Below are 14,152 nucleotides of genomic sequence, written 5' to 3' on the forward strand. Positions count from 1 at the left end.
ATAAAAAATTCCTTCAAGGGTTTCAAACAGTGGAAACAGCTTTAGACGGCTGCGGGAGGGGGTTAGTTTGAAACCCACCGCCGGACACCCACCGGTAAAAATGGGTACAAGCGTCCCCCGGCCTGGCACTCGGCTTTTCTAGGGGTGTGCGTTTGGGAGAAGCTCCGTAAACCTCGCTGCGCGCCCCTCCTCCACAGTGGGCCCCAACCCAGTTTCGAACCTCGCAGCCTGCAAAGGTGGTTCAGTTTGTCTTGCAAAGGTACTTCCTTTGAGCATCACCTGAAGTGCTCCCTTTGAGCATCAGCTGCAGCCACACGTTCTGCCTTGGACACATGTGAAAGCGGCGAACGTTCAACCATCGTTCAGTTTTTTGTGTTTTGTTGCCGTTGTGGTATCTTGAGTTCATGTTGTAGGAAAAGGGAAATAAATAGCTTCGAGGGACGCAATGGGATGCAGTAGCAAGAACTCACGCATCGCACTTGGAGCGAGGTTGTTGTCTCTTATTAGATTTACAGATTTTATTTTTACCAATGGCAACCAGAAAGCAATTGAAAAAACAATTGCATCACTCTACAGAAGTAATTATAATGTATTGCTGCTACTACTCTGGAAGAGTAATTAATGATGTAATTTAATTCGAAACTTAATTTTAACTTGTCTGCAGCAAAGGGGGTAGGCCGCGGGGCGACCAGGAAGTTTGGACATTGCTAGTCGTTGTAAACTCCTTGTATTTATTTCTTGCTCATAAACAGTTTGCCATTGATCTCTCTCAAGTTTCGTAAACCGACAAGTCTGAAGAAAGAATACTACGGGAAGAAAATAACCCATATATGTGTATACATAATCCTCACTCCTTTTCTCTCTTAATATAGACTATTTCGAGAACTAACATTTTTAACTTTTGTATTCACCTAGTCGCATCATCCTGATGACCCCCACATGTGCTGATACCTGAGATAGAGCTGATGAGTAAATCTGTTTGATATTCGGATATTGTTCTGAAGATACTTGCGGTTCTTTCGTTTGTTGAAGAACATATTCATCATTCGTAAATTATTTAGTTCTGCGAACTGTAGTAATAACTCGCCGCTGCTATTTCTATAGCCGAAGCCACAGTCTCTCAGCGGCTGGGCTCCAGCCTGCTTCTTGCCTACCCTGGCATTGTGGTCATCAAATAGTACAGTATATTGTGTTTTCACATTAACTATTGCTGATTCTACGCCTTCATATAAACTCTCAACTACGTGGTATTCATTACCAATTTATAGCCCTTAATAATCTCAATCGCGATTCCTGCGCCCACCTCACTAATGCTATAGAATCCCTATATATTTCCAGCTATATGATTATTGGCAGGAATGCTATGCCTAGTTCTCACTTTTCAACTAACCCATGATAGCATACGCTTCATTTGTCCTAACCTAAGCACTAAGGTATCCCGTTTAAAGACTCGTAGTTCTTCGAATAGCACCGGTAGGCTATCCTCACTGTTGATAAAGTTCTGAAAATAAACGTTCCCACGTTCAGTTCCCAACGGCGTCTGTGCTGAGCCAGAGTCTTAGGTTCTTTCGCTGGGTAACAGGTCTGACCGCCGCTGCCATCAGTTGCTCCGAAGCCGCTGGGGAGTCAGGGCCGGATGTTTAATAAGTATATTTACATAGGAAGTGGTGGCCACTTACTACACGAGCTAGTATCCGGTTCTGCTGAGGGAGTGCGTTTCCGGCGGTGGTCACCGCAATCAGATCACAACGCAGACCTGTTTTGTTTAATTCCATACACAGGCGGATTTGGTTCATGGGTGGCTGGAGCGAGTCTGCAAGTGAAAGCGTACCGGCGAAAGTGCCCTCACAAACTGTCGATCATCAACACGTGTAATTAGTAGAAATAATTAAAGCATTGAAACATTTAAATGAACGGTTAATTAAACGAAGGAATTAAGATGTGGACCGGAGCTACGTCTACATCAGTTTTTGAGTCTTCCAACGGAAGGAGGAGATCTTGCAATACTGCGTATAAATGTGTTATATCAGTTACATTCATATTTATTACTGCATCCTTTATTTTCTTCCCTAATGACACGCTTTCTTCAATAGCACAGCTAATTATTCCGGCAATGCAAAACATCTAACCAGGACATCCTGCATCCACTGCTGCTCCTCTTTATGGGCCATTCCATGCCAACTGACATATATTTTCGGCTATCTTCGATTTTTTTCAAATAAACGGCTTATTGCGTCATTGTGAAGAACATTGACCCAGCTCATAATTCGCGAAACATATTTTTCTTGCCGTGGCCGTCATCTCATGTTTGCAGGTGCACAGGTGGTAGCCAACGCAGTCATACAATAACTGTAACTAGTACTTTTAAAGCGAAAGGCTTTCTAGGCTTATGGAGCGAAAATCTGCGCTGGAGCTGAGAGTCGCATCTGTGCGCTGATGCGCCACTCGCAAATAACGGGCTTGTGAGAAGGGAGATTAAGAAAGAAACGATTGACGGTGATAGGTAATGAATAGAAGTTATAGGCATCGATAGAGTTAATGACTAATGCTAATGACAAACTCTAAATTCATCTCGCATGTTTCCCTCAGGCATTTTGCAAGCTGTGAGCTCTATAAGCACATTTGTCGGATCATGCATTTCATTATTTGATTTTGTATCATTACTCCACGAAGAACATTAACCCGTATTTAATGGCCGTGTTTTATTTCCCCCTTCCATTCTATTAATTCCCTCACCATTCTTTTTTCAATCTTTCCCTCCCGAATTCCCCTACCCACACAGAGTAGCATGCCAGCGAAATCTAAACGCCGGCAAAATTCTTTGTTTTTCCATTAAAGAGTCTCTCTCTCTCTCTCTAATGACTAAAATTACTTATAATGACCAATATGTCAAACTAAGACTTGTATGACTGCAACTGAGTGGAAATGAGTAAAACTGCTTAGCGATGAGTAATAGTGACTACAATAACCAGGCAGGACTGATCATGATGCTAACGACTACGAACGACCGAAGCCACAGCTTGCAATGACCGCAACTGATTGGAAATGAGTATAAATGTTTAGCTATGAGGGGTAATAACTATAATGTCTAAGCATTACTCATCATGACTACAAAACTAGGCATTAAATGACTAGGTTTTCGCCCTTCTCCTTTTAAGAGACATTTAAGGAACACTCTAATGCTTTTTATGCATCACTATGACACATATTTCGCAGAGTTAAAGTACATTAAACTTCTATATCCAATAAACTGACCTGAATTTGTTTTATTTTTGTTTAAATAACAACCACGGAAGACGGTACCTATAGGTGGAATTTTGAAATATAATTTTTTATATTTTCCCAGAAGTCGTTTATATTTCTTTATATGTTGCTCAGAAGGCAAAGAAACTTACAAAAATATATCCGAGATCAAAATCTGTTAGGATATCAGGAAAAAGTACTGAATTTACGAAAATATTTTGAGGCATGTTTAACCATCAATTGCGTGGAGATGTGAATATTGTCTAGGCAGAAATCGCAACAATCATTTTATTGTGGGGCGTGTAAGGCCGCGGTGGCCATTTTAGAGCCGTTGCGGCTCGACCGTCGACGAAAACGACGAATGCATACGAATGCAGCGCAGACCCCCCCCTCCCCCCCCCCCCCCCCCTCAACCCGGGTGCGAGGTGCTCTGTACACTGACCATTCTATAAGCCAGGATAACGTTCCGGAAAATGGGTAGAGGGAACAGTCTACCGCGTCCCACTGCACGGTTACGGCCTTCTTCTGTCATCGCACCCCTGAAGAGGTAGCGCGCGGACAGTATAGCTTCCAACCAGTTTGGTAGAAACATTTAAGTGCTTAGACGTGTTAACGGGAAAGCACGAACACGACCGCAGAAGTCGCAGGGGTTGACAGTTAATCGGCGTGTAACACTCGAGACCCGTACTGAAAGATGCTTCGAATCGGACTTCAGCGGTTGATGTCAAGTTGCTGACAGAAGTAACTTACTCTAAGAATGCACTCGTTTAAGACAACACGCCTGTCAGCGCGGCGTTGCGGGCGCAGGGGCGGTGCCGTCGAGCGCAGAAGCACCACGAACTGTAGAGAACGTGCGGATGATGCCCGTCCGCACACGAAGCCAATGTGGGTGGTCCGCACCTCCACGTATGTACTGATGCGTGAACGCGAGAAGGAACGCACAAATAAGTGCGTAGACGGTATCCTTGGCGCGAGCGCTGTCTAATGACCTTACACCCTGGCTACTACTTCCCTTGGATGGATGCTTCCATGGGCAGCATCTCCCCCTTTCCTGGTCAGGCTACCACAGAGGATGCGGGCAGATCCCGACAAGTAGGCCCCTGCTTTGGAGAAGCTATGATGAGAGAGCTGTGAGCTCAACGGTTGCGTAGTGTGCCAGTTTGTACAGCTTTGCAGAGCTTCAGTTCAGTTTTTGTAACTGAATATGAAGTGTTATCTTTTGTATATATGCTTTTGTACTGTTTGGTTGTTTGTTTAAAGTTTAGTTTAGTTTGTTGTCCCCCAAGTGCATCCTCCTTCGTTTCCCTGTCACACTGAACGTCGCAAGGCTAAGTCGAAAATAAGAAAACGAAGAAACTTCCTAAGAACCTTTACCAGGGGATACGCATTTAACGCGAATGTTGATGCCTACTGAGTTAAACATCGAGTTAATTTTCGTGATTGCTTCTAGTATATTGCGTATTTTTATGTTTTAACGCGGCGCAAATGGTTGTCAGCTGATGCTGCGGGTAGCTCAGATATCTGCAACGTCCATTATAAGCACGGGCAAATTATAGCCAAATGCAGCTTGCTGAAAACAACAAGTATTGAAAAGGGGCACAGTCACTGGGACTCTTTTGCCGTCATGTTCGCTGTTCATTTAAAGCAGATTAAGAAGCAATATTTCACTCCGACAAGAAGTTCGGGTGAATGCTGGTTCCGCCAGGTAGTCGCCCAGTTCTCTTAGTTCTGTGAAGGAAAAAAGAAAGAGAAGAATGGCGAGTCAAATCAAAGGCAGTCGGTAACCGTTGACAGCGTTCCCTTTATACCAGTGCGTACTCAAACACTAGATGCTCGTTTGGGCTTTTGCATTTGACATCGTTGTGGAAATATGATTCCCAGAAGGCATGTTATCTCGTATAATTTCGTAGAGCCGTATTCGTTCGTCATGCTCCAAAGGCTCTGAACAGCCAGCACACTGGCGTAAGAGCCAAAGTTTCCGTAAACGAGTTTTCAGCTACCTTATATAAAATGCGAAGCATTAAAAAAGACGTCGACGTGCTTGGATGACTGTGCAAAACCTCGCGAGCATTCCTAAGACAGGTGCTGTTGTCCTCTGACATATACTACACGCTCAGATGTGTCATGTTTGCGTGTCTCTCTGTTCGGCACTCTTCACAAGCATGCATCTGATAAATGACAGTGCACGGCACTGAATACTTGGCTCTTTGTGTAACGCCACGTGACCATATGCCTTGGCCGAATTCGCCGGGGCGGTGGCCTTGGGCAGCATGTACGTTTGTTGTGGGAATCAAACCCAATGTAACTCTTGGATCCCGAGCCAGAGAGGTTACTCGTAGACCACGGAGGCACGTTAGTATAGGCTTGGTTAAAGCGGGGCTTTACGTCTATGTCGCTCTTGCCAACTTGGGCAGCATTCTTCGGGGTGCTGCTCACGAGCACGATTTCGGCATGGGTATCAGACGGCATGGCAGCGATCGTGTCTACAACACGAAAGTCGAATAACATGGAATCCTGATGATGTCGCTACGCGGCTGTAGTGTGCCACAGCGTTAGCAAGATCGTCTGTATAGTCACCATAGAATGGGTAAATGTAACCTTCTCATATAGCTCTGACTCATATAGGTAGTGTAACGCAGCACAACTCAGAACTTGATGACTAACATACTCTAAGGCAGATTTAACTGTGACTGAACATTAGGCATAGTCAATACTTGTGATCATTATTGTGGTTTCTCATTCTCACGTGTAACAGTCCTATCTATATCGGCAATTTTTGTTTTTATTTTATTTGTATTCCCTTCCCTAAGCAAAATTTCGTTCGTTCGTACGAAATTTTTATTCTATACCTGATGCAACGATCCTTTTTCTCATAAACTCATTCGTTCGAACGTAATCGTATGAAGAAACTTGTCATGACACAAACCTACAGACGTACCTACCTAATGCTTGAGCATTAATAAAGGCAACTACAGCCCATTTTAGTGTTAGCAAAAACGTGTTGCATGGCTCTTTATTGCTATGTTTATGCTTGAGAGCAAAACGCGCATTTTTTGTTACAATGTGGACTTACAATAGAAAAATTTCGTTCCCCCCACTGAATTGAAACTTCATGGAACTCGAAATGTAAACTTCTGACTTGAAGAACAGGATTCTATGAATAAACTTTGTTTGCCTTTTCTTTCTTGTAAAAGAGTTTAAAAGCGTGGTTTTCATTTAAAGTAGCCAATCTTTCATTACAAATTTTATAGGTGAATTCAATTCTTCTCCATGCTCCGTTTAGCTTCGAAAAGAACAATGATACAATCTATACTAATGCAACAAAACGTCATGCATGCTCCTCCGATGGCAGAACCAGTTGTAGCCCATAATAGTGCAATAAATAAGGTTCGCCTGACTTCGCCTCTGTTGCAGAGATGTGGCAGCTATGCTTCCCCTCCCCCATTTTCATCTATTCCACAAGTGCGCCGCCTCCTATTGACACCTTGGTCAGGGACGACATCCCATCGAAGAGACCTCGTTGCCCGTATTGCACAACAAAACATATGCTCAAAGCCAACGTTGAAGACATTCTCTTGATCAAGAATCTCACTGCGGTAGAGTTAGGCAGTAGCAGTCAAAAATATACCAATGATAACGGTGGCGCTGAAGTGTCAGCGGAAAAGCGCTAATGCAGCTACCTCTGCTGAAATGACAAGCTATTACGTAAGGGCATCGATTTTGTGTACTTAAGCCATGGCCTAATGATGAACACCTGGTAAGACTAAGGTGAGTGAGGCGAAACCAATTGTTAAAGCCCTATCTCGAACGATTATTGAAAGATAGCCTGGACTGGTTCAGATTGGCGAAAAAAAAAAAAAAAAAAAAAACTACCCGCAACGGTTCCCACATAGGACACGCAAGTGATTCCGTTATTCGCAGTTAGTCTTACATTGACCAAGGCTTTCATTGGGTTCTGGAGAGTATCTTTGAGCCTGAGGGCCGCTTTCTTCGTTGGGTTGTTGCTGGGCGTGTGAAGGGCGAAGCAGCGGATTACGAACAGCGTCAGCCACGATGATCCCAAGATCACGAGGCCGGCCGAAAAAGGGTGATGCTGCGAGCGCACGGAAACATGTGCTGAGCTTATTCATGGTTGTAATAGGCTAGATTAAAGTTGAATAACTTGGGTCCAGGTGAGCCCACTGTACCTCATAGCATAATGGGCTACACCTTGAACAAGGTTCATTTCGAAATTTAGACTTTAGAGAAGTTGTGAACCACCGTCTCCGGAAATCGGTAGAGGTTAATATGAATAGACAAAGGGTCGTAGGTTAGAATTTTATGTAACAAAATGTAATGTTGATAATTAAGCTTAAAAGCAACCCAATGTCCATCGTTGAGGGAACTGCTATATGTTCAGTGAAATTGAGTATGTTGAGTATACGACAGTTTCTTTCCTTTACAGATTTGTTTCGGCAAAAGCTTGAATTCGCTTTGCTATCAGTTATAAGCTAGCACGATGGAAGGTGTTGGGCTCGATGAGGAACTGCACTGCACCGAACAATGCCGCCGGCGTTGCCACGTGTATATAAATCAAAGCACATAATCTTACTCGGTGTCGGAGATTTTGTCATCAATGAGGGATAGTAGGAGCACTATATGAAATTAGCTTCATCGCTGCCAGGAGGCCTGCGAGGGCGTGGAGGTTACGCCTTTTGTGGGCGGGCTTCGCGCTATTGGCGATCATCAAAGAAGCAGAATGCCCTGAGACGGACATTAATACTGGCCAGGAGACTCACTGAATGGGATTTTTCTTTCTTCTCCCAGCTACTCATGTAAAATAGATCTCTTCTGAATGCAACCCCCTGCTCCTCTACTGTGAGGTTCGGAAGAGAAGGAACAAGATCCTCGGAGACCATGGCAAAGTAAGAACCCTTGCTCGACCAGTCGTCAACCTTGTTGAGAACTTGTTCATCTGATGCATACGTTGACAAAGGCATAAATGTTTTTGGCAAAATACAGTGCATACCACAAAGACAGTGACCTTATTTCCGATACGTTTAGTGGAAATAAAGGCTGCCATTTTTGTAGCGGTGAAAAGCATGGTAGGTTTTGTGTGTTCGTTCCACAGTTGGCGGTAAAGTACATCCTTAAGTATAAATACCAGCTAGTCCAGCGACAGATTCGTACCGCGATGAATTCATAGAGAAGAGTGAACGGCTCTCCGCCCAAGAAGAAGCCGCTCGGGCTCGTCAAGAATGATTGCTGTTTGACGCTTCGGCATTTGAAGAAGACGTCACAGTATCCACGCAAGGAGTCGCAAGGGGAGCCAGGCTGCAGTTTGGCGCCGCAATGAGACTTCATTTCCGAGAAATCGCACGCCACCTTGCACTGCGACGAGCCTGCGAACGGGAACGCCAGAGTAGCGCGCCTTTATCCCAAGCCCGAGTGTAATATGTTAATGCAAGAGAGAGGAAAACTAAGTAACGTTGGTCTCTTGTCTTAGGGAATCCTATGACATTCTCGTTTATCGTGATTGCGGCACCTATTCGAGAAAGGGTCCACCTCTCTGTCCAGAGTGACTTAGACGGTAGAGGTTTCAATTGTAGCATAACATGACAGAGATTGCGAGACTCTATATTTCGGGCGATGCCATGATACGGTTAGCGTCGCGGCACTATCGACGATGCCATCTTCAGTGGAAACTGTGTCCACGTAGTTGTAGCGCCCCTTTTCCCCAGCGCCAAAGAGAAACTTATACAGTTTCAGTGCATGGATGTATAGATACGGGCGATTGCTTAGTAATTTAGTATAGCTTAAAATAATACTCTTAAAGCATAAAAATATTCCATGCAAGTATTGCGGGTGAGCCTGCTGTATATAGTCTTAGTCATCGGTGCGCGTCTAAGTGTTTACTTTTCTAGACCGCAGTGTTCTATCTGTGATGAAATGAGCGAGTTCTCCCATGCCGGCAGCACGGTATCGGCTGGAAGCTGCCTGATTGTCGAGAGGGGCATGTGGGCATTGCTCCATCAAATTATCTTTTCTAGTGGAAACTGATACTCTGAATTCGATAAAGTTCTCTCGGCAGAAAAGAACAAAACATCACGTCTGGCTTAGAAAACGTAATTTTATAAACTGTCTCAGCACTCGTTTCTAATTCTTGACGTGAACACTTACAACGACTTGGTTTTCGCTGTTTTGGAATGAAGCAGTGTGCTGCAGGGAACTGCATAATAATTTGGTATCGATTTCAAATGCCAAAGCAGTCGGTGGCTGCGAAACTGGTGCTCCGTTTTACCGCGGTAGCTTTAAGGCTATCGTTCCGCGTAAAACGCGGAATTGTTCTAGTTGTCGGCGTAAAGCGAAAACATTACGAGAAACTTTAGCGACTAAAGTAGTGAAAGGCGAAAGCCTGCTACGCAACTATCACTAATCAGGAAGGAATTAGTCATAATTTATTTGTTCAAATAATTAATTAGCCATTTAAGGTATGGAACTAATAATAAATTATATATTTCATTAGGACCAAATAATCGAGAAATCGATCAATTAAGTAATTAATTGGTAATTGATCAAATGATTATTTATTGTTGATTAGTTCATCTATAAGTAACAGATTAATTAGTCGTTAATTGCAAATTGATCATTAATTGCCATATGGCCCTATATATAACGCATTCGCGCATACTGTGGTGGTGCTCTGTGATTGGTCGAGACCTCTATGACGTCATCCCGCCACGGCCAATCAAAGCCGCCGCAAAAGCGGGACACATTTTGTCCACAACAGTATGAGTCATTAAAGGTGTTCGCCTTAGAATCAGTCATAGCAGGTGGTAGCAGCGAGGTGGCATGCCCGGGCACTGTATAGGCCGGCGTGTTGTGTGATGTCACGAGAGCACATGGCATGACCGAGTTGGCAGGAGGCTAAGCAGTACAAACCATTCACCCAATATTTGAGTGTGTTGGCAATATAGTGGTCTTATGCAAGGCTGGACTTGCCAATACAGTTCCATTATTGGTCCGATATGTTGCGCACTCCGGGAGATTCACGCAAGATGAGATTGGAATCGTGCCCGGGACCCTTGTATACCGAGTCAGAAACGTTGTCCCAAAAAGCACGTAGGCAGTTCGTGCTCCTTGGTTAAATTTGGGCTTTAATATGTTCGGTGGCCTTTAACCAATGTTGTAGTTTACCGCTGTCTGGCAATGCGTAAGATATCGTATGATAATGCCTATGGTACCTTATATGATATTGCGTTTATTTAAAAAAGAGCACTGAAAATAAATGAACCAGAGGAAGCCTATGGGGCAGGGGTGTTTTTATCCTACACTGTCTTCAGCTAGGCTGCTGTTACTGCCGCTGCTAATCTTGATAACGGCAGATTGTTTGATTGATTGATTGATTGATTAAAACTTTATTTTCCACCGTTTTAGGAGGCCCCCTACCCACCGCTCTTGACACGCAGGACTGAGGAACGGGGGCTGGGACCTCCGCGACTAAGGACTGGCGAATTCGCGGCCTCAGCGCATCATAAATGACGTCATATGAATTTTGCATAGACTCAAGAAAGTGGCAAAAAAGGTAAATGGGAGAGTGGTTTTCTCTGCCCAAGGAAAGCTGTCGAAATTATTGAGTATCATAAACCAGGTTCCAAGCCGCTCAAATTGTTGCATCAAAAGGCATAGAAATAAGTTTGTAGAGTATGTGTAAGGGGTGTATACCGTATTCCTTCAACTTGTGGTCGAGTATATACAGGGCAAACTGGCAGGTGTTCAAATGAAAGACTTGCAGAACATAAGCGCAATGTGGCCTGGTAACCTGTCAGAACATTGTCATGGTTGCCCTGGTAAAACTCGCAAGCCATTGTTTAGCGAGCGCACTCTGGAGACAAAGAGCAAAGAGAAATACACGCCTGAAATAATCGAGGCACACATGATTCGCAAGAAGGCGCAGCTGAGTGCGTTAGTACTCCACCGAGTAATCTGTCGGATAAAGAAATCACGTTTCTCGATGGTAATGGCATGTGCATGCGATGAGTGTCTTCTCTCTGTTTTTTGATGCACTATCTTCCGTATACATGGATGCTTCTGCGCTGTCAATAAAATGTAGTTGCTAGTTAGCGCTGTGTCCTGTGTCTCTCTCACGTCTCTGTCTTTTTTGCGCTTCAGGCTTCGCCAAAAATGAGACTTCATATGAAATAGGTGTTATGTTTCTCCTCGTCCGCCTCCCGCTATCGCTTGGTTCCTTCAGTGTACACTATAATGGGCCCGTTGCAGACAGGCCTACTTGCGTCAAACCGCAATTAGCGGCGCGCAATGTTCGCAAGCGCAAGTAAGAGAGCCGCATTTTCGGCCATACCATGTTCCTGGCACGTGAGCAAGCATTGCTCCTCTTCGGTTAGCCGTCCAGCGCCGCGGTAGCATTCGACGAAGCCGTACTTCTCACATATGGAGCCCGTGCACTCGCCCGAGCGGCACACTTGCGTGTCTGCATTGCATGACGTCATGTTGGGTTTGGGCGTCGCCTTGGGACACTTTGCTTTCTGCCCGGTGCACGGATGGCTGAGAGTCAAGGCTGCAAAACGTTAGTACTTGAGGCAGAGGGAGAAACCCCTAATGGCCCCGCCCGCTAAAGTTCTTTAGGGCCTAATTTTTCCCTTTTTCCTACTATTTATTGGTTATTGAAGGTATAGTGACAATGAGAATTTCCAGAGGTTTCTACAACAGCGTCTCTTAGTCGCTTTGGAATGTTAAACCCCACAAACCAAACCATAATGAGAAAGTACAGGAAGTTTAAGTACAACGAAATAAGGAAGGCTGCCAGCACCAGCCAATTATTGTTTTATATAGAGACAAAGTAGGTCACCGGCAATCCTGATCACTTACGACGCAGCTATTCACAACACCGCCACTTGGTGCATGCAGCCACCTACCATCCTGCATAAAATTTGGCACGTAGAGCATTCCCGTGTCACTAGGACTGGGTGAAGACCAACGACAATATAACTGAAAACGTGGACTACTGAGAATAGCGAGGATGAAACTCTCTCGCTCTGTTGTCGAAGGATATTCGCAGTACGAGTTCTCGGTGCAGTCTGTCCTTTCGCTGCAGAGTGTTCCCTTGGCGACGAATTTACAGTCAGCAGTGCAGCAACTTCCGGCTGTAGGGCTGCATAAGAAAAGAAGAGCAACGTTTACACTTAGTTTGTGCAGTCAAAGCCGATCTCCAAAGAGTTAAATACTTAGTACTGCTTCAGTACACATTAAGGAACAATTTTTATATGGCTATGTTTATCCCCACGCACGTGTGCTTGTGTACGTGCAATGTACCACAGTCCATCGCATATTGAGATATTGTGCTGATAGCGCCTGTGCCGCGTCTGAAACATTGTCTGTCCGTGACGTCACTGGTCACATGTGTGCTTGCTATATAAGATGCTGTTCGCGTGAAATAAAGGGGTTGTTGTTATCGTGCCGGGATCGGGGCAAGTCTCAGTTCCTTCCTGCCCGCTGCCCGGCCGCGCTCGACGTCCGGCCAGGGACCGAACGCGACATGGTGTCAGAAGTGGGATCCTCTGGCGTTTGAGAGGAGTTGCCTTAACTTCGTCAACGGGCGCCATGTCAGAGGGCAACGCAGCCAAGCCCTCCCACGGCATGTTCGCGGTTCCAGCTCCGCCAAGGTTTGACTTCGACCGGACGTCCGAATGGCCTTCTTGGATCCAACTCTTTGATGACTACCGCTTCGCCTCGGGCCTAAATGAGCGGAATGAAGAAGCGCAGGTCCGGACGCTACTTTATACGATGGGCAGGCAAGCAAGAGAAATCTTCTCTACTTTTTCATTACCCGAAGAAGAACAGAAGCAATACGAAGTCGTCAAAAAGAAGTTCGACGAGCACTTCGTCGCCGCAAGGAACCTTGTTTATGAGAGCGCGTGCTTTCACCGTCGCACTCAAGAACCTGGAGAGTCCGTCGACCAATTCGTTACCGCGTTGCACACGATGGCGGACCGGTGCGACTACCAGGAAAAGGAACGCATGATTCGCGACAGGTTCGTGGTCGGCCTCAGGGACGCTAAGCTCTCTGAGTCGCTTCAAATGGATGCGAATTTGACTCTCGCCAGCGCTTTGGCAAAAGCGCGTTTAAAGGAAACCGTCCAACGACAGCAGCTGCAACTGCGAGAAACCGGCGACGAACCCTTGGTAACGGCGACCGGCAATCTTGACGCGGTCAGCAACCAAGGACAGCCCAAAAAGTATTCTTCAGGACAGCAATCGGACAGCTCGTCAAAGAACTATTCATCTGGAATACAACGTCCGCGTCCCAGAGTCCAGTCCTACCGACCAGGCACCCCCGGGTCATGCCCCAACTGCGGTCAAAGAACGCACCCCAGAGCCTCGTGCCCGGCAAAAGCAGCCAAATGCAACTACTGCGGTTGTTCCGGACACTTCGCAGCTGTATGTCGAAAAAAGGCTGCACGTGATGGAAAGAAGGTACAGCTTTCTTCTCTCCATATGGACAAGGCGGCGTTCTTCGTTGGCGTAGTGAACGGGGAGTACTCTAATTCTCGGTATGTACAGGTCGCCATTAACGGCACTCCGGCGTTCGCTAAAGTTGATTTCGGTGCCGAAGTTTCTGTTGTGCCCTCGACGTTTCCCGGTTTACCTACCAGGCTAGAAAAGTGCGACCTAATCCTAACAGGCCCGTCGAATGAGCCACTGAATGTTTTGGGAAAGTTTCATGCAACTATCCAGTGGAAACAAAACACTGTACAGCAAATTGTGTACGTGGTCTCACCATTACCCTCCGTACTTTTGGGTCACCCAGCGCTTGAGGCTCTGGAAGTTATTAAATTTGCGGACTCGGTCAGTAGCGCAACAGCCGTCGAAGCTTCCTACCCGCAGCTTTTCAGTGGTCTAGGAGCGATAA

At 45.5% G+C, this 14,152-nt stretch overlaps 1 protein-coding gene across 1 annotated transcript; it reads right to left on the reverse strand.

The window, feature by feature from the left end:
• Positions 1-4,756: 4,756 nt before the first annotated feature.
• On the reverse strand, positions 4,757-11,767 carry LOC146199662 (disintegrin and metalloproteinase domain-containing protein 10-like). Its single transcript, XM_084592169.1, has 4 exons — positions 11,585-11,767; positions 8,413-8,624; positions 7,175-7,336; positions 4,757-4,813 (listed from the first exon to the last, which is right to left on the reverse strand). Exons 1-4 carry the CDS (start codon positions 11,730-11,732, stop codon positions 4,757-4,759), a joined length of 579 nt encoding a protein of 192 aa, XP_084448295.1. The 5' UTR covers positions 11,733-11,767.
• Between the last annotated feature and the right edge of the window lie 2,385 nt (positions 11,768-14,152).

Source organism: Amblyomma maculatum, chromosome 2, assembly GCF_055883805.1.
Source record: "Amblyomma maculatum isolate TAMU_Amacu chromosome 2, ASM5588380v1, whole genome shotgun sequence".
Taxonomy (NCBI): Eukaryota; Metazoa; Arthropoda; class Arachnida; order Ixodida; family Ixodidae; genus Amblyomma; species Amblyomma maculatum.